The sequence below is a fragment of the Stegostoma tigrinum genome, chromosome 31 (assembly GCF_030684315.1).
Source record: "Stegostoma tigrinum isolate sSteTig4 chromosome 31, sSteTig4.hap1, whole genome shotgun sequence".
NCBI lineage: Eukaryota > Metazoa > Chordata > Chondrichthyes > Orectolobiformes > Stegostomatidae > Stegostoma > Stegostoma tigrinum.
The window spans coordinates 11,270,874-11,292,073 of NC_081384.1; the positions used below are offsets into that span (position 1 = coordinate 11,270,874).

The window sequence follows — 21,200 nt, forward strand, 5'->3', positions numbered from 1 at the left end:
AAGATAATGGAGACTGAAAGATTAATTCAAAATGAAATTAAAAATATTTAGGAGGCAATAATTGATTTCTACTTTTTTTTTGCTTCCCAAAGACCAATGACAGGGTAACATGAAAATAAGAAACAGTCATCAATTCATAGAAATCTTTCCCCTCAGACTGCCCTATAACGAAATGTGCATGTGTGCGTGCACATGCATGTGCGTTGAAAGTGTGTACAATAGGCCATTCTTGACTTGAAGAAAGGGTTTTCTGAAACTTGGGCTGCCAAAAAGCTAACCATTAGATCTTTATTCTTTCTTTCTTTAAACTCTATTGCTAAATGCTGGAAGCTATTTAACCATTGTTTTATGCAACTTTGCATTCCAACTTTTCCAATTGTGATCACAAGGTCCTTGTAACTAAAAATGGAACAGTACAGTCTCTATGAGTGTGTTCACGAGTTAAGTCATTCTGAATGACAAGCTTTCACAAACCATGGTTTCTGCAGATATGGATGTCAAATCTGTCCAACACGGAGATACAACTGAAATGATGCTTACACCCGCAAACTGGTCACAAGGCAGTGTAAGCGTTATCTGAAACAATGGACGTACAGGAGGCAGTTATCAGACTGCAATTTAACTGAGCTCTGATAAGGTTTTAAACTTGCAAGAGCAAAGCTCAAGCAGTTTCTATACCTCAGCAGAAACAATATTCAACTAATGTCCTGAAGTCCCTGCCCAACATCTGCTTCTTTAGCAAATAAACACTTGGTATTTTAGGAGTCTGAATTCATTTAAAAATTTACATCTTAAAAGAACAGAATGCACAGATATATAAAAGCAAGGCACAATTTAAGCTTAAAAAAAGCAAAAACTGATGGACGGTCACTTCAAATATAGCCGTTGATATCAAGTTCAAAACAGCATTAATAGTGATATATTACCCTTCCAAGCATACAGGAAGACATTCAAGGCACAGAACCAACTCGAGAAAGGTCGTGTAACCTATGCAAAATAAAACTGGTTCAGTGAGCTGAGCCACACCCTGCTTTAGGACTAGAATACAATCACAGAATACGGACACTGTGAAAACAGGCTATTCAGCTCATTGAGTCCATACTGATCCTCCAAACAGCATCACACCCAGGCCTATCCCTCTTATCCCCATCCCTGTAATCCTGCATTTCCCATTGCTAATCCATCTGCACATCCGTATACATCATGGGAAATTTAGCACGGCCAGTCCACCTAACCTGCACACTGCCGCACTGTGGGAGGAAACCAGAGCACCCGAAGGATTCCCACTTGGACATGGGGAGAATGTGCAAACTCCACACAGACAACCACCCAAGGGTGGAAGTGAACCCAGGTCGCAGCAGTGCTAACCACTGAGCCACCCATGTTGTCTGACTGCTTATTTAGAAATCAACACAAGTTCCACCAAAATTTCAAACTGTCTTCCAAGTAATTCAATATTAACAATACCTTGTATGTAGGAGATTCCAACAAAGAGAAGAACTCATTCAGCCTGAACCAAGTAAGGTCTGAGACATGTGACTACAGGACACTTCAAAACCTGCTGAGAATCCCTCATTCGATTTCAAGACATTGACTTCACCCAAGAAACCCAGCCTGCCCCGTACTGAAGAGCAGACACTGAGGGAACTGGTATGCGTGCGTGCGTGTGTGCGCACGCGCGCGCATGCATATGAGTATGTATGTGAGATGTTGCAGGTCACAAAAATACCAATTGCGTCAATCTAGGACATGAGGCTGAAAAGAAACAGCTGGATTTGCATCTGTCTGAAAAGTGCACAAAGGTGGACACTATTTGCCTTCGGTTTGACGCTCTCACAGTTGAATAGCCTGTTGCCATTCTGCTTCATTGCAGAGTCACATAATGTTGGGTTTATACAGTATTGGTGAACTTTAGGGATGTGTCATTGATGTGTTATGAACTATTCAATATCGTAGCAAAAGCTTGCAAAATATTGGTATCATACCGCTATTGACTGTGACGCACCGGGCAAGTATTATACTTGTATTGCCAGACAGTCAAGAAGGAACAACAATGCCTCTTCTTCCTCAGGAGGCTAACGAAATTCAGTATGTTCATGCGACGCCTCCCACCAGCTTTTACAGATGTGCCATAGAAAGTGCTCTATCTGGATGCATCATGGCTTGGTACAGCAACTGCTCTGCCCAGTACTATAAGAAACTGTAGAAAGCTGTGAACATAGCCCAGACCATCACACAAGCCAACCTTCCATCCATGGACTCCATCTACACTTCCTGTTGCTACAGAAAAGCAGCCAACATCATCAAACACCCCTCCCAACCCAGATATAATCTCTTCCAATCTCTTCCATCAGGCAGAAAATACATAAGTTTAAACACACGCACCAACAGGTTCAAGAACAGCTTCTTCCCCATTGTTAATAGACTTCTGAATGGACCTCTCATATTTCAAATCTAATGTTGATCTTGCTTTGTACACCTTCTCTGTAGCAATCACTTTGACCACAGTAAGGAATACAAACACCAAATAACCTTTGTATGTTATGATCTGCCTGTACTGCAGGCAAAACACAACATTTCACTGCACTCAGGTACACGTGACAACAATAAATCAAACCACGAGTGCAGCTCAGGTAAGCTAGCTCAGCATAGACCAGGAATCAAACTCAGGGATCTGCATGCTGTCAATCTGCATGTCTCAGTTTCCAAGCCATTGGGAAAAGTCCATGAATGCTTACATAATAGGCACACGAAGGTAAGAAAGAAAGCCAACTCCTATTCAAAAGCAATAATTGGGCACATAAGATGCAAATGTAAAGGAAGTTGATAGTTAGTTGAGAGGGGTGGGGAACATTTACATGGCGAATCACTTCCTCAGAAGTGCAAAGGGCGTGCTGCTAGTTCAACTTTGTTTGGGCTGTGCTGGTGTCAGCAGAGGTTGTTACACAGACCTTACTCTGGGCACAAAAACTCTGCTGATGACAGCACAGCTTCCTCACCTTCTGTAGCTTTCTCCAGGAAGAAAAGCCATTACTAATTGCTAGTACAAACAGGGACAGGTCCAAACACAGTTTCTGGCCTTTAGTGTTTTAAAGGCATGTTTAACAGATTTCTTAGTTGTGTGAGTCCCTTAATGCTTTGCTTTGTCACATGCAGCTTGGCACATTTAGACTTTTTTTGTCCTTTTCATTTCCTTTCTCCCATCTCAGTGCACGGGCACATTTCATTGGCAATTTGAGAAGGCTGCTGTGACAGGATCAGTTCTCCTCTCGAAATTCCTCTTCCTTTTGGGAATGAGACAATGTGGAGATCCTCAGAACCTATCCCCTCTCATGCCCTTGGAGGATGGTATGCAGCAAAGGCTTCAATCGTATTGTGTGTGCTGAAAGTGTGCAGGAGATGCGGGTAAACAGCTGTAGTTTTGAGTGAGATAGTTAGCAGTACCACTGCATATGAATTAGAAGGAGTGCTCTACCATTCAGTGATATTATGGTTAACCTAAGAGTATCCTCAACTCCACATTCCCACCTGGCAATTTAGGATTCACTAAATTGTTTTTTTAAAAAAAAAATCTGAAAACTTAATAATTTAGCCACAGACTTGGAACCATGGCTAAAGTGATTGGGCTTCATTCTGATGCACCAATGATTACCTTAAATCTTGGTCATGGCATGGACTCCAACACTGATTACAGGTACAGGAAATACACTGTGGAGGCAGATCAGGCGTAATACCAATTCTCATCCTACAGGGCCAGATCTTTGTGATTTCTCAGCTTCATAGTGTTGACCCAATTGGGCACCTTTAAGTGACTATATTTCTTTGACAATCTCCTGTTGCTGCATGCCCTTCACTGTGACACCAGGCATCCTGCTGCCATCTGTTGGGATACGGTACGTGTAATCTTGCCTCGGCAGATTCCTTCAATTGTATCGTTTACATGTGCATCCATCCCATATTCTACAGGTAGGGCACAGCGCACGGAACTTGGCAACCACTTGTACCTAGAAAAAAAACGCACTGTTTTTCTCAGGGGCACTGAACAGGGAGGACTGTTCTCAAATCAACTTTCTGCAGCTGCACATCCATTTCTGTAGATCAACAAAAGGACAGTGTGCTGTATCGTTGAGGTTAGAATAGAGCAAGCAACAATGGCACATCATCAGACACAATATCAAAATAGATAGCGGACATTCTTTCTCCCAAACAGCTCTTAGGCAATAAAAGTGGTAATATATCTCCCACTCCCCTACTCCTTGCATACTTGTGAAAGGAATAGGTATTTTTCAAAGATAGAAGGAACTGCAGATGCTGGAGAATCTGAGATACCAAGGTGTAGAGCTGGATGAACACAGCAGGCCAAGTAGCATCAGAGGATCAGGAATGTTGACACTTCGGGCTAGAGTCTAGGCCCGAAACATCAGCCTTCCTGCTCCTCTAATGCTGCATGGCCTGCTGTGTTCATCCAGCTCTACACCTTGTTATCTCAGAACTTTTCAATCATACTCTTGTATTCATTTTACAGTTATTTTATTATTCTGATCATTTAAAGCATATATTAGCTGACTAATATCAATTGTTATTTTGGAAGATAAGAAAGTTCAACTAATAGGAATCCCTCATTGAACTGATGGCTGTCGGTAAGGGGCAAGGGGATACTTTTTGAAAAAACGGCTAACATAAAAGCAAGAGTTTTCAATTCAGGAATAAAATGTAATATTTAAAAGGCATCTGGATGGTACATGAATAGGAAGGGTTTAGGCAGATATGGGCCAAATGCTGGCAAACGGGACGAGATGAATTTAGGAGATCTGGTCGATACAGATGAGTTGGATTGAAAGGTCTGTTTCCGCGCTGTACATCTCTATGATAAGGTGCAGGAAGGGGGTCACATAAACTCCTTACAGATCAATCTCACTAATCAGAAAGAGTTGTTTAGTTTTAATTTAATCCACAAGAATTGCATTCCTGATAACAAATTCTGTAGCATTACTGGCCCTTGGGTAAAATGGCTCTAACTTAAGTCCAAATTCCCATTGTTTCTCATTGTGCCCTCTGGTTTAAAATTATAGTTAAAACAGAATAGCCTTAAAACTGACTTGTGCCTTGTCATGGAAACAAAAGCAGGAGACAAAACTGTTGCAAAACATTTAGTATAACTGATCCGAGGCACTTTAATAGACCGTTTTTGTCCCGTGTAAATTCCTGTAAAAGTGAATATTCTAGTAAACTATTCTAGGAATAAGAGGTATATAATAATGCAACCAGTAAGCACCTTCTCTTGGGAAAAAAAATGAAAACTCTGCTTTATATAGATAGAAATCACAGTGGCTAAATAGAACCATATGCTTAAATTCCAGGCCTGCAGGCCGAGCCAGCCCCACAGCGTCAGCAAACATACAATTTTCTCACAGCACCAAAAACAACAAATGGTTCAGAGGATAACGATCTGCAGTTTAGGTTTAGCTTCAGAAAAGTAAACACATTTTTAACAATTACAACCCTTCTCTTGGTCTTTTTATAGATTAACTCCAAAGCCTGTTAACTATCTACTGTTCTAAACAACTGAAAATATTTGTCACACAGGCCTCAGTGGCTGAAGATTTCAATTGGTTTCAACATTAATACATTAGCACCATCACTCGATACTTCACATCACTGTGTATTACAAGCTAAAACTAGTTAACAAGGACCATATTTTAGATTTTATTTAGACTTTATTAGCAAGAATGAAGGTTGGTTAAGGTGCCAGTGCACCCAGAGAAATCAAACAGTCACTTCTATTTTATAACTATAGCTTGTATGTGTCAACTGGTTTCCTCAAATTATAATATATAAAGCTGGTTGGAAATGGTGTTCTGTGATGACGACTTTAATGAGTAAAAGGAACGGGTAAATACCAATGTGGTATTCCAACACAGCAGCCAATGTATGATCCATGCCTTGATGAGCTAAGTTATGCAACCTCACTCAGGACGTCAACTCCAGAGCTACAGAGGTTTTCAGTACCCAAGGATAGGTAGGGAGCAGGGATGGGGTGATGGTTACAGAGGGAACAAGCCTCTCTCTGCTTCTGGCTGCAAACCAATACAGTAATTGTGTATCAGCAATCGACAAAGCAAACAAAATTCTGAATTCTACCATTAAAACAGGAGAATCCAAGTCAGAGAAAGATGTATTCAAAATGCATCAAGCTCTCATCAGCTAACAGCTTCAATGACAGCCTTCAGGTCATTGAGAAACAAAGGAGGCAGTTAAACACAGATTCAGCGAAGTGCCATTGAGTCCCCATAACTTCAGAAAGCTTGAGTTGTCAAGAAAGACTGTATATAGACTTGTGGCGGAGAGATTTGACAGTTGTCCCATGTGGTATTTATAATAGTGAACAGCAAAGAAAAGGTAGGCCATAAAACCTATTTCAGATATAACCATAAGATACAAGGGAGGCTAAGGTCAGAAAACTTCTCTTGTGACAAGTATGTCAGACAAATAGAAATGACTATAAGGTCAATTAGTGGGGGTGACATCACATGAAATCATAATCAGAGAGTTTTCATGTTGTGAAGCCCCCAAGTGGGAATAGGTTATGACCAGTCACTATCTAGGTTCTACTCTCAAAGAAGGCATTGAGTGAGATAGCTTAAAAGGTACCAAAAAGCCTTAACAAAGACCACTGAGATTGTTGTCACTGGCAGTAACATTTGCAGACTAATTGGTTAGCAGGGCATTGTGATACTTACCTGGCTAAGAAAAGGGACCAGAAAAAACAGAGGTCAATAAATTCTGCACCTTTTCAGCCCACTGTCTTCCTCTGCAGCTGACAGCCCGATCACTTAATCTGCACTATGAGCACCCTTTCTCCCCCAGCACTCAACCTCGCACCCCCCCACCCCATTGGATAAATGTTGCCCCCTCCACACTTCACATCAGCTCTGATGAAGAGTCATCTCGACTTAATGTCCACGTTCTTCAAGGACCGCTACTTTCCCCCCCGCAGTGGTCGAGAACGCCCTTGACCGTGTCTCTCGCATTTCCCGCAACACATCCCTCACACCCCGCCCCTGCCACAGCCGCCCCAAGAGGGTCCCCCTCGTTCTCACACACCACCCTATCAACCTCCAGATACAACGCATCATCCTCCGACACTTCCGCCAGCTACAATCCGACCCCACCACCCAAGACATTTTTGCATCCCCACCCTTGTCTGCTTTCCGGAGAGACCACTCTCTCCGTGACTCCCTTGTCCGCTCCACACTCCCCTCCAGCCCCACCACACCCGGCACCTTCCTCTGCAACCGCAGGAAGTGCTACACTTGCCCCCACACCTCCTCCCTCACCCCTATCCCAGGCCCCAAGATGAATTTCCATATTAAGCAGATGTTCACCTACACATCTGCCAATGTGGTATACTGTATCCACTGTACCTGGTGTGGCTTCCTCTACATTGGGGAAACCAAGTGGAGGCTTGGGGACCGCTTTGCAGAACACCTCCGCTCGGTTCGCAATAAACAACTGCACCTCCCAGTCACAAACCATTTTAACTCCCCCTCCCATTCCTTAGACAACATGTCCATCGTGGGCCTCCTGCAGTGCCACAATGATGCCACCCAAAGGTTGCAGGAACAGCAGCTCATATTCCGCTTGGGAACCCTGCAGCCCAATGGTATCAATGTGGACTTCACAAGCTTCAAAATCTCCCCTTCCCCCACTGCATCCCAAAACCAGCCCAGCTCGTCCCCTCCCCCCACTGCATCCCAAAACCAGCCCAGCTTGTCTCTGCCTCCCTAACCTGTTCTTCCTCTCACCCATCCCTTCCTCCCGCCTCAAGCCGCACCTCCATTTCCTAACTACTAACCTCATCCCATCCCATTGACCTGTCCGTCTTCCCTGGACTGACCTATCCCCTCCCTACCTCCCCACCTATACTCTCCTCTCCACCTATCTTCTTTTCTCTCCATCTTCAGTCCGCCTCCCCCTCTCTCCCTATTTATTCCAGTTCCCTCTCCGATGAAGGGTCTAGGCCCGAAACGTCAGCTTTTGTGCTCCTGAGATGCTGCTTGGGCCTGCTGTGTTCATCCAGCCCCACACTTTGTTATCTTGGAATTCTCCAGCATCTGCAGTTCCCATTATCCTTGAAACATTAGCCTGCCCTCTCTCCGTGAAAGTTGCCTGACCTGCTGGTTTCCAGGCAGAAAGGAACTTTTCTCCTTGTTGGAGGACTCAATGACAGGGTGCCAGAGGCTTAAGGCAAGGGGCAGGAGGTTTAGAGGTGATCTGAGGAGAAAAGTTTTGCTCAGAGGGTGATGGGAATGTGGAACTCACTGCCTCTAAAAGAAGTAGAGGCAGAAACAGTTGTAACATTTAAGATGTATTTAGATGTACACTCGCAATGCGAAGGTATACAAGACCCTGGGCCAAGTGCTGCAAACTGGAAATAGAGTAGCTGGGTGGTTGTTGTTGACTAGTTGCAGACTTGATTGGGTGAAGGGGCTTTTTTCTGTGCTGCAGAATTCTACGATTTTGCTACGAAGCAGTAATGCCCCTGTTTGATCAATGAGTAAATAATTTTGGCACAATGGTGGACCACATAAACAAGAGAGACGCAAGTTTGATCTCAGGACCATATTGTATTAGTGTTTTCAGGAGGACAAAAGTGGGATTGAGTGAATTGATCAAAGTTTTCTGAGGCCAGGGAGGGCGCTGCAAAGAACAAACAAACATAGATCCCAATCCTGATCACTATCCAGTCAAGTCCTGATCACAAAAACAGAATGCTCGGTTATTATGTAGGGGCAAGCTTAGCTGTAATGTTATCAAGGTAAAGCAGCCTCAAGCACCCACTGGTTAGATTTGCACATGAAGGTGAAGTATCAAAAGACTGCTGGTCCTGTGGAACAGTACACCAAGCAGGAAGAGTCAATGCCCCTGGGAGAGAAGAGAAAATTAGAAAGGCAGGGTGGGAGTAACTGCTTGATGCCTGTGTTTCATCACGGCAAGGCTAAAGGCCCCAGCACCAAATGCCTTTGTCAGCAGTAAATACTGGGCAGGCCACCCTTAAGAGCTTTTTACATTCTGCTGCACACACAGGGAAAATTACACAGCATCTTGCCTCCCAGATTGAATCTACAAAATTTATCCAACATCAAAAACAACAACAAAAAAAGAAAAATAGAAACCAACCCTTCACAACCACAAAACACAACACTGGCCACCTCTGAGCACTATGCCACTTCCAACAAGCAGTAGAACGGGAGGAAAAATTAAATAAATAATTTTGCACAAATTGCTGCATAAAAACAGTGGACCTTTTATTTAAGACTTCTCAGCACCTACTTTAAAAGATAAATTTCCTTTAGAAAAGTGCTTCATTGTGTCAGTCACATCTTATCATCCATGACAATACTCCAATCGCAGTTCCACTTTCATAGGAGTAAATATTGCACCCAGCTTGTAACAGCAAAATCCTAAAAGCAGGAAGTGAATACTGAGTTTTGATGCTGTTGGCTGAAAGAGGAAAGTATTTAAGGTTACAGAGTGAACCATGTGTTTATTTCCAGGTCGTAGAACATAAGAAAAGTGTAGGTATTCAGGTCACCAAGCCTGTTTGGAATTCGATGAAGTCACGTTTGATCTGAAAACAAATCCTATTTACCTGCCTTGGCTCCATACCCGTTAGTACCCTTGGATGGAAAAATAATCTAACAATTCCCAACTTAAAATTATTAACTGTATGAGCAACCATTGTATTTTAATGGAGTTCTACCACCTTTTGTATGAAGGAATGTTTCCCTTCGCTTTGCCTAAATGGTTTGACTTTCTATTTTAGGTCATGTTTCCTTGTCTTAGACTTTGCCACTAACACCAAGCTTGTCTCTAATCTACCCTTTCAATTCCTTTTAAAATCCTAAAAATCGCAAAAACAGCATAACTTCAGCTTCTATATTCCAAGAAAAATTGCCTAGCTTGTGTTATCACACCTCATAACAAACCCTTTGTTCCCAGTAGCATTTCAATCAATCTGCATCACACCGTACTCTTTACAAGGTGATATATTCTAGGGCATAATACCCAGAATTGTACCCGAAATGTGAACGAACCAGGAATTCACACACCTGTGGCAAAACTTCATCCTCTTTATATTCTAGCCCTCAATGGGATTCTCTATATTCATCAAAATCAGCAGAGGAAGTCTTGGTTTAATGTCTTATCCAAAGCACTAGTTCTGGGCTGTGCACTTAAGCTGGTCCCAGAGTGATATGTGAACTCACAACTGCCTGGTGCAGAGGTGAGTTTTACCAACCTAGCCGAAATGGCTCAGGGTGAAACACACTGGTAGTAACAAAAGTCTGTAATTACAACCAAGGCTCCTCCAAATACTACCAGAAATGTTTTTCAGGTTATGGTAGCATTCCTAGAAATATTGCATGAGGTACTGACTTGAAAACCTCTTTTTCTATTTTTCTCAAACAGTATTATATACAACCCCCAAAGTTGTATAACAAAATATTATTTAATGGTTCAATAAATAAAAGAAATCAACACTTTGCTTCTAAACACGCGTGTAGGTGTCAACTTTTGTTTGAAGACAATAGTCTGGAATCTAAGTCCCTGGATAATGTTTTTCCCACTTTCAAACTTGTGTCAAAATTTATCTCTGTGGTGACAATGCCGGTTATTTCCACTAACTCTTTTTTAACTCACGGATAATGTCCAATGTGAATCAAAGTTTATTCGACACTGATCAAATAGAACAGAATACGGGGAGGTTTTGCAACCTCATTTAAGTGCAAATCACAATTACTAGCATGAGCAATTTTCTAAAATCCTGTTACAACTCTCCCAACTTACTTTAACAAAAGGTTCTACAACAATGACAGTTTCTCAGTCCTGCTGGCTAGCTACTAAAAAACATTGGACGACATTTTCAAAAATCAAGTTGCAAATCCTACTCCCAAAAAAAGAGCGATGTTGGCATCTTGAGCTTTGTTTCGCCTAGCATTTCTGCAGCTTGAATCATGAAAGAGCACAAGCTTTCCATGCTTAAGCTATTAAAATCTACTTCCTTCTCATGACAGCAGAAAGTGAATTTAGGATACTGCTGTCAGGAATAAGGAAGCAGTGCTTGCTAACATAAATCTGAGGAGCTGGCGTGCTATAATCTGAAATACAGTCACAGTCATAGCAAAGGGGAGCAGCTTCAAACACGCTCCATGTCATTGTAGTCATGAAGCTCTTACCGTGCAGGAAACCCAATGAGACTTTCATGATGAAGCGATGTTTTCAGAAAGCAAGTAACAGGTTTACACTATTTTAAAACAGGAGGGAAAGTTTTTCCAAGAGGGTTAAAACAGAAACAGTGGCCCCCCCTTGGGAACGTATTAAACACAAGAATGTTTATCGTCGTTAACTACAACACGGGAATATGAAACTAGAAAATAATAACGTGAAAAATGCACAGTTGCTGAGATGTCCACACAATTTTGCCTTCAATTAAAACTTCAGCCATCACACCTTTCCTCCAAAATTTAGCTCACATTTAGACTGCCACAACATGGCATGAAGTACAAAGACAGCCCTTTTTTTAAACTGTGCACTTTATTCAAATCATCTGTGGACAAGTTCAGGAAGCCATGATGAGGAGTATCAATGCTCATTGCTGTGGAAGAAATGTCAGAAATGATTAGCCCAACTGCAGAAAAATCACATACCCAGGGGAAAATAATGCCAACTGCACCAGGTCATAAGCACCTTGGAGCAAGAAACATTACATTCTAGTTAGCAACAAATCTGAGTAGTACAAATTTCCTGCAGAAAAAATATCTTTGTCTGAGAGACAAAGTTTATTGCTTTGGCTCTATATTGGAATTGAAATAGTGACTGTCAGGTCTTTTTTTGGGGGAGGTAGTGGTGAAGGGGAGGCGATGGCCAGGAATGGAGAGCCACAAAGACCCCAATCCAAAATAACAAGGTGTAGAGCTGGATGAACACAGCAGGCTAAGTAGCATCATAGGAGTAGGAAAGCTGATGTTTCGGGTCTAGACCATTCCATAATCCTCTTGTGTTACTTTCACTACATTAAAGAATCTGGGCCTTCTCACAGCCTAAAACTACTGGCTTGTAGGACTGGTTTTCAATATGCTTGATGATCTGAATATTCACCAGGCTCAAGGGTCTAGGCCCGAAACGTCAGCTTTTGTGCTCCTGAGATGCTGCTTGGCCTGCTGTGTTCATCCAGCCTCACATTTTATTATCTAACGACACATAGCCTGATCAATCCTACTGAAATGAATTTCAGTAGTAAAAGCTTTGGCTGAGCATTACATAGTCAATATTGTTGACTCCTATTCAGAAAATTCAAACTTACATCTTTTTAAGAAGTAACTAAACTTTTGCAGCTGGATTTTTTCACACTATAAGTGTAAAAAAATGCTTTTGTAATTCTTCATTAACTAAATTTTAAAATGTTTCAATAATTTTATTGCACAAATTGGAAGAGATTTGAATGAACAGTACACATGCAAGATTTCCTGTAAAAAAAAATCAAGCTCCTAGAAAAACAGCACTATGGATGAAGTGAATTCGTGGTACCTACACTGAGGGTTAGGTAGTCTCTGCCAGTCTTTGTGTCTGATCCCAATGAAGCAGGGTGGGCTCGATCCTTTTTCCTGGAGCATGCAGGATGGACTCTGAGAGTAAAAATCAACCAGCTGTCCTGGATTTACTGTCAGTACATCCATGCAGTCAAACATTGCGAAATAGGACAGAAATCAAAATGTACTAAGAATGCTAAACAGTCCACACGGTACTCTTAGCTCTCTTTCTTTGCTGCTTTCAGGCATGGATCGGTAGCCTGCACATTAGCATTAAGCTTCAGAGAAACACCTTTGAGTCAAAAGGGGACAAGGTTGCCAGAATTAGTAACAGGGATCATGTTTGAGTTCTGCTTCTGTTGTTGTGACTGGGACCTGGAATCATGGTCAGTCCCAGCTGTTGAAGTCGTGGTCCTGTAATCAATCCAACTGTTCATTTACCATTTAAATATCTCGACACCACCAAATCCACAAAGGGAGGCACAGCTCTTCTTAGTCAGAATAACATCACCAATTCCACGTCTTTGCCTGGTAGAAAAGACTCAGAGCCTTAATTCATCTTCAGCAAATGTTTCTTCAAATGCCTGGGATAGTCCTTGCAGACTCACACACGCAGGTTTAAACAGTGTTCGCTCTCATCTCCCCTTCTCTCTGATCCTGATTAAGATATCTTGGTGTTCTCTGCTGGTCTCTCTCCTCCCTCGTTTTCTGTCACTGGGTTAAAAGGATTCATTTGCTTAATATATGCGCCTGAACTCTCCCTGAACTCTTTCCCTGGCAGCTAACCTTCAAATGACCCTTTACTATTCTGACATCACATTCAGCCCCTCTCAATCTCTCTTCTTTCTCTTTCAGTGCCGCAAATATTCCTGTCAATCAAACTAGACACGGAGACGAACTCCTGCAGCCAGCAACTGGGGGAGCACAGAAAACCGGACAATTTAATAAGCTGATGGCATTTTGCGCTGAACAATCCATAAAATAAACAGTAAATAGCATTTCTGATGGGTCATTCATAAACTTATTTAATTAAAAAAATAAAATTAACATTTCAGTAAAATAAGGAAATGTATAAGAGACCCAGCTGTTTTATTAACGAGGGAACACAGATGGCTGCAATTATGAAGTTATTGATATGATTTTATGAAATGTTGATGGTTCTGAAAAATGCAATTTTAGTCTATTCACCTTCCCATCTCAGGATTTCCATCACAAAGTTTTGAAGAAAAACAGTTCAATATTCGCAAATAGTGCTTGGTAGTTACTCAAAGGATAATCAGTACAAAAGTTGTTCACTCCACTACTCTGGGATGCTGAGGTTGTCACCATACACAATTGTGATCAAGAATGAAACAGAATATATGAATGATTTTTAAATTTTCCACCTGCCTTGAGCTTGGTCATTTCATGTTCCTGGAAATCAAACAACATTTATAGGAAAAGTACTGAACCAACAACATTTATGGTAAAAGTTGTGAGAGTTTCAAAGATTTCAGTCAAATCCGATGTTGCAGTCGCAATCACAATGATGACATTGTATGAATACAAAAGGTTCTTACATGGAACAAAAAATCCACGTGCAGGCAGCCACTTTGCCTATTGTGTTAGCGGCAGCCAAAAAAAACTCTGCATTTTTGAACCCTTGGTCTGCAGCCTTTTAGCTTGTGACACTTCAAGAGCTTATCCAAGCAGTTATTTTAAAAGAAAGCAAGCTTTTTTGACTCTATCACTGTTTCCCCTGACAAAGGAGCAGTGCTTCAAAAGCTTGTGATTTCACATAAACCTGTTGGATTATGACCTGGTGTTGTGTGACTTCTGACTTTTACCACTGTTTCAGACAGGGAGTTTCAGATCCCCACCAAGCTCTGGGCGAAATATTCTCTCAACTCCCCTCTAATCCTCCTACCAGTTGCTTTAAATATCTAGCAGAGCATAAGAAAAACACCTTATATTATCCTTTTAAAAAAAAAAGTGACAATTCAAAACCGAAAGCCAAGTCCCAAAATTCAGCAAGGGTAAATTAAACCAGGAAGCAGTACTTGAGTGAGTCGTTGCCATATCTTCAAGCGTGTGTGTGTAAATCTAACTTTAGATTATAAAACCCAAAGGATAATGTGGGGAAGGAGTAATTCAGATAAGAGAGATTGGAAACAATAAAGTTAAAGATAGTGGGATGAATCTCAAATTCAACCCTTCCAGGATTCAGGCAGGAAACAAAGAGCTTGTAAGTATATGATGCCTTTCACAACCTTTGAGAAGTTCTAAGTGATTTACAGCCAATAATGTATAGCCACTGTTGTAATGCAAATAATTTGCAGCCAATTTGCACACAGCAAGGTGCCACAGAAGTCAAAATGAGTTGACCAGCTAACTTGATTTAACGTGATGATGGTTAAAGAATAATATTTGCTTGGATCTCTTATAGAACTCCCCTGTTTCTCTTCCATTCATCGATGAGGACAGTAATTGGTCTAACATCACATCTGAAAAGAGCACTCTGATAATGCTGGACTGCCTCAGTACTGCCCTGAAGTGCTTGGCGAAATTACATGATCAAAGCTCCAGATGAAGCTTTGAATCCACAACTTTGACAGAGGCAAGAGTGGTATCACAGAGCCAAGGGTGACACAAAGAAGAGAATGTGAGCTGTTTGTAGAATGGTGCATTTGCATCTTAGGAGTAAAATACTGTACTGTACATTTGAAATGTCTCGAAAAATTTCAAAAATTGAACATATTACCTGTTATGTAAAATATTGCATGTCTCATTATCAGCACTGAACTAGAATTCTGAGAGTAGAGTTTGGATTTTAGATTCTGCTGTCCAATTTTCAGGAGCTTGAAATGGATATAACCTGAAAAGCAATACCCAGTCAGTATGTTCCAGCCATTCTACAGTGGGCAAAGCTTAATGGACAAATCTTTCTGTTTCAGTCTTTCCCTTCTGTATTTGTATATCACGAATAGCATTTGAAAACTTAACCCAACTTTCTGGGTCAAGTATTTTGATTCTGTATTAAAAGCAGGTCCACCAGACTTTCTTCACATGTCAAACAAGCATTATACAAAATTAAGAGATTGTACACCTCCTCACAATTCTATTATTAAGTTCTAATATGGGAGCACCAAGTGACCATGATATCACAATTAAAAATGTCACATTGGTAACAGCAACATTTCTTTCCAACGGTACTTAGCTTTGGCTCTACAGTCCCCTGTACTGTCCCCACTAGGCCATTAAGAAATAGGAACAAGAGTCAACGTTTTACTCCTCAAGCCTGTTCTGCCATTTAACAGGATTATGGCTGATCTAACATTCTTCACATCCATTTTTCCTCCCTTTTCCCCTTAACCCTTGATTCCCCTACTGATCAATATATATTAAATATACACAAGGACTCAGCCCCCTCCTGCAGCTCTCTGTGACAAAGGAATTCAAAAAGCTCTCAGTCTTAAATTTTCACCCCTTTGTTCTGAGACAATGCACTCTTTATGTAGGCGTTCCCATGAGGGGAAACATCCTCTGTCAGCATTTACTCTGTCAATCTTATATGCTTCAATGCGAACACCTCTCACATTCTTCTGAACTCCACTGAGTAGAATCCCACCATGTTTGGCATTTGCTCATACGAGAAACCCTCCATGCTGGGGTTCATCTTAGTGAACCCTGTCTGAATTACCTCCAACGAAATAACATCAAGGGGTGCAAAACTGCTCACACTACCCTAGATGTGGTCTCATCAGAACCATGTACAGTTGCAGTTAGACTTCCCTACTCTTATACACCAACACCTTTAAAATAAGAGACAAAATTACATTGGCCTTCCTGCTTACCTGCTGCACCCGTACGCTAGTTTTCTGCATTTTGTGCAGAAGTCCTCCCAAGTCCCTTTGTGTTGCAGCTTTCCACAACTTTTCTTCATTTAAAAATTGAGTAAGTTTGTTTGTTCTCCTTTCCAAAATGAACAACTTCACATTTTCATCATCTGGCAACCTTTTGTCCACTTACTTAACCAATCAATATCGCATTGTAAACTGTTTGTATCCCCCTCAGAAGCTGCCTTTCCTCCAATTTTTGTCTCGTCTGCAACTGTGGCGACAACACATCAGCTTCCTTCCTCCAAATCATTAAATATTTGTTGGAAAAAATGAACAACGATTTGATTATCAAATACAGTGAAAAGCCATGCTTCTGGCGCCATTGTGAATATTTTAGGAATAAAGCAAAAGCTTAAGGAGAGTACGTAACTACTTCACTGCTGCCACCAGATCCAATCAGAGTTGAAGTTGCCATCTTTCGCCATTGGGCCTACCTCGGTGATGTCATCTCCACCGATGTAGCAGCCAATATCAGGTGTCACAGGATGCCCCTCTGCCAACTCATGCTTCCTCCATGTCACTGACACATTTCTGCTCTGGGCTCTCCAGGTGCCACCACATTCTGGACTGAGGTGAAGCTACCTTCCTCAATGTTGTCACTGCCAATGCCACCATGGCAAAGTTTTTCACAGAAGGTAAGTGGAAGCAAAAACAAAAACAAGAAGAAAAGGGGAAAGTGGATGGGTTGGCCAAGCCCCAGGCACAGGAACCTGGACACTGCCTATTCTGCCGCTGCTATCTTGAAAAATCAAGTTGGGGTCCCAGCACTGATGCCTTTTAAATCCCACTGGTTACACGTCTCCAACTTGAAAAAGAACCTCTTATCCCTAATTGCTGCTTCCTGCTCATTATCTAATTCTCTATTCGTGCCAAGTACTACCTCTAGCATCATGGGCTCTTAATTTATGACTTTATCTTTTATGAGGCACTTTGTTAAAAGCCTTCTAGAAGTCCAAATACCACACTTTTGTTTTTAAAAAATCTCTTTCAATTATGGAAAGCCACCAAGCAGAACCCAGGAGTGCCGACAAAGGCAAAAGAGGAAAACCAGATAGGGTTGGACTTGACAATTTGCATAGTTTCTAATGGCAGGTTGTGCAGCACTGCTGTTAGAAGTTCTCCAACTTTTGCTCAATTCCACTCATATGAGAGAAACCGACAAAGAATTTAAATGACAGCATCGCAGTTGGAAGCAACCTCGTCTACAGCTCTACAACGTAGGTAAGATATCATTGTTTCTGAAGATGACACTCAGTTCCATGTCAAGAGATGGTTCCTGGTGGTGTTACTGCAAAGAAAGACAATTATTCACTTTGGTGGCAAAATAAACTGTAAGTAGACTATTATTCTGGTTGCGATTAGATTGCTTTGAGCCCACCATGTGAACAATAATTGGGATACTTGAACTGCAGTTCTGCATGATCTCCCATAATGTCAGGGAAAGTCTGATGAAGGAGTTGGATTTATGACTGTTATTGCTGCAGTGTTGCCTTGAGTGCTCATAACTCAATATAACATAATTTTCGGAATTCTACAAGGAATGCTCCAAGTGGATTAGAGATGATGTTTAGAAGTTATCATGCGAGAAACAAACAGAAATTGTTCTTGGCATTAACATAAACACAGTAAGAAGAGTCAAGCTAAGGAACTAAACAGGGATTTACAGAGTTTGAGCGGTAAAGGACACAAATCCCACTCTGATATCAGAGGGATTGTCATGTTCACTGCTGGGAAGACCGATTGCTCTGTTTTTCCCTTCAAAAAAAGATGCTGGTCAGGCTGAAGCTGTGACTTTAAATTACCATTTGAACAGGATCGGTGGGGATTCTTCTGCATTTGCAAGGAGAGGGGAGGAGGGGAGAAAAGTTCCCACTGTTTGCCACAATTCCATCTGAAATAGCAGGCAGTGAATGGGAGGCCTGTGATGGGTAACCATCCTATAGCTCTGTTACATATCTCATCAGTAGAACGTCCAGATAAAAAGGGAGCACAACCTCCTTTAGAGATTTTGCTGTAAAATTCTGGATCAGAGTTTGTGGCTTGAACCAAACAAACAATAGGATTAGAAAGCAAAACTGGACAAAAAGCCTCAATATTATTCTTTATTTTACTTTCTATGCCCTCACCAAATGTGACTAAAATGTACTTGCTGGGGTTGCATTAACAAATCGGTCAAATGTAACAAAAAAAATTAGGTCAGACAAAAGCTGCCTTATTCAAAAAGATAATTTTGAAGCATGTTAAACTGGAGTAAAGTTTCAGTTTTTGCCTAAATACAACAAATATGGTGGAAATCATGAGGCCAATGGATTCCTGTTCAGAGCAATGATATATCTCAAGTGATGCTTATATCGTAATAACCAGCCAACCTTTTCCAGAGAAACCTAGCTAAAGTATGATTATATACCTGATCTAAGTACAGTGAGACATCCTCCCGTGTTGGGGCAAGCATGAGGAATAGTTTGCGAGGGTGGGAGAGGGGAAGAAAGTGCGAAGGCACTGTCTAACTAACATTCAGCAAGTGTGTTTGCATATGAATATGTCAAGAAGAAATACCTAAATAGAATGTATGCAGAAATCAAGTTTGATAGTGAAAGAGTTCAAACAAATTAGAATGATGATATTGTTTTTCTGTTTTGCTACATAGTGACTGAAGCATTTCCTCCAAATGCCCATCCAGATTGCTTTATAACCCATCAGAATACTTGATGTGTAAATATCAAGTACTTGCACCATAGCATTTTGAACCCTGTTTAAAAACAACAAAGATTTCACTTCAAAATTAACACCCTGACCACATTTCAGCAAGCTTTCCTGCTCCCAGGTTAAATCAGGTTCTTATGGACTGGACATCAAACACAATCATCAAAGGAGAATGATAAAACTATATTTTCAATAATGACAACAGCATTGTGTGACTCTGTACCACACAGATTCAGTTTCGTCTATCGCTGTAATCTTTTCCAGGCCTGACAGCCCTCTAATTCTGGCATCGCGTGCATCCCCAGTCTAATCACTTCAATGTTGATGCATGTGTCTTCAGCTGCCCAGACCTCAAGCTCTTGGATACTCTCTCTCCACCTCACTTTCTTCCTTTGATCCTAAAAACCTACTTTTTAATGAAGCTTTCAGGCATTTGACCTCTTCTCCTTATGTGGTTCAAGTTTCATATGCTCCTCTGAGGAACTTTGTGATGCTTAATTATGCTAAAAGCTTCATTTAAATGTTATTGCTCTATCAGTATTACTTATTTGGCATAGTCCTCTGTGAGCAACTTAAAACCAGATGATGTAAAATGATATTCTCAGAGTTAGCAGCAAACTAGGAATATATCAGCAGCCTTATTATGTGCCTCACCCAAAAGAGGGCTCCCACACTTTCTTTTCTGTTAATAAAGATGCCCCTATCAGCAACCTAAATGAGATAGATGTGCCATGAGGGGTATAGGTGACTAGATAAAATCATGGTCATTGGCAGGTTAAACATCGGGACATTTTAATTGCAACAGCTCCTACAACCAATTTCTGGAAAAATTCCATAACCTTGATAGTATTAACACAGGTGGAACAAAGCCATTGGTAGGACTGGTTTACCAACCCAAGATGTAGTTTCATAACAGAGAAAACACAGAATGAGGGGTATGGGAGGGAGAAAGAGCATGAAAAGGCAATTAAATGTGTTTTAAGGATGAGTAAGTTTGAAAAAGATAATTATTGAATGAATGTCACAAATTTCTCTGAAGAGAAATCTCCCTTAACTGTACCATTATGTGCCAGCAGTGGCCCAAACGATAGCAAACTCACCTCTGAATCACAAAGTCCTGGGCTCAAGTCCCTCTCCGAAACTTGGGCACAAAAGCCGAGACTGAAAATCCATTGCATTAGAATTGTTGAAGATGTCATTTTTCAAAAGAAATGTTAAAATAAGGCCCCATCTGTCTCATTGGGTAGATGCAGAAATAGAAATATAGGAGGTAGATTCTAATATCTGGCCCTTTAAACCTAGTCTGTCATTCACTAGGATCATGGTGAATCAGTTGAGGTCTCAACCCATTTCCTGTCTGCCTCCAATAGACAAATAAGTCAAAAGCTATCAAAAACCTATCTAGTTTCTCCTTGAAAAAATTCAAAGCCAAGCCTCACTTCTGTCCAACTAACTTCTATCCTAGCAAAGAGTCATGTGAATCTTCTCTGACTTGCTTCTAATAGCAACGTATCTGTTGTCAAAAAAGGACAAAAATTGCACAGCATACCAAATGTAGTCTCACCAAAGGCCTCTGTAACTGCAGTAAATCTTCCATACTTATGTATTCCATTACCCTTTCAATAAACACCAACATTCCATTTGCCTTCTCAATATCTTGCTTTACCTGCATTGTAATTTTTTGTAAAATATGTACCACCACATCCAGATACCTCTTAAACCTCAGGTGTCTGCAAACTCTTAAATGGCATGCTGCTGATACGTCCTTGTAAAAGATCCAATGGTACTAATTGAAGAGTGAGGGAGTGATCCCCAGTGTCCTGAACAATATTTATCCTTCAATCAACACTTCAAAAAGCAGATCATCTAGTTATCAGCACAATGCTGTTTTTGTAAGTTTACTGAGCACAAGTTAACTTCTACATTTCCCTCATTGCTACACTTCAAAAAGTACATAATTTGCATCCAGTGTCATGAAAAATGCCACATAAATGCAATATTTATTTCCCAGTATTTGAATTTCACTTAC

At 41.1% G+C, this 21,200-nt stretch overlaps 1 protein-coding gene across 15 annotated transcripts in view; it reads right to left on the bottom strand.

The window, feature by feature from the left end:
* The window catches only part of raraa (retinoic acid receptor, alpha a), a 530,677-nt gene that overhangs the window by 118,661 nt on the left and 390,816 nt on the right, over positions 1-21,200 (bottom strand). The window contains exon 1 of one of the 15 annotated variants that reach the window (XM_048560474.2): positions 12,593-13,276. The exons of 13 other annotated variants lie outside the window; for them this stretch is intronic. In XM_048560474.2, the coding sequence (XP_048416431.1) occupies positions 12,593-12,749 (157 nt within the window). In that variant the 5' untranslated portion in view covers positions 12,750-13,276. Of the gene's footprint in view, positions 1-12,592; positions 13,277-21,200 lie in introns of those variants that run through there. One more of the 15 variants, XM_048560478.2, reaches the window with a different exon arrangement.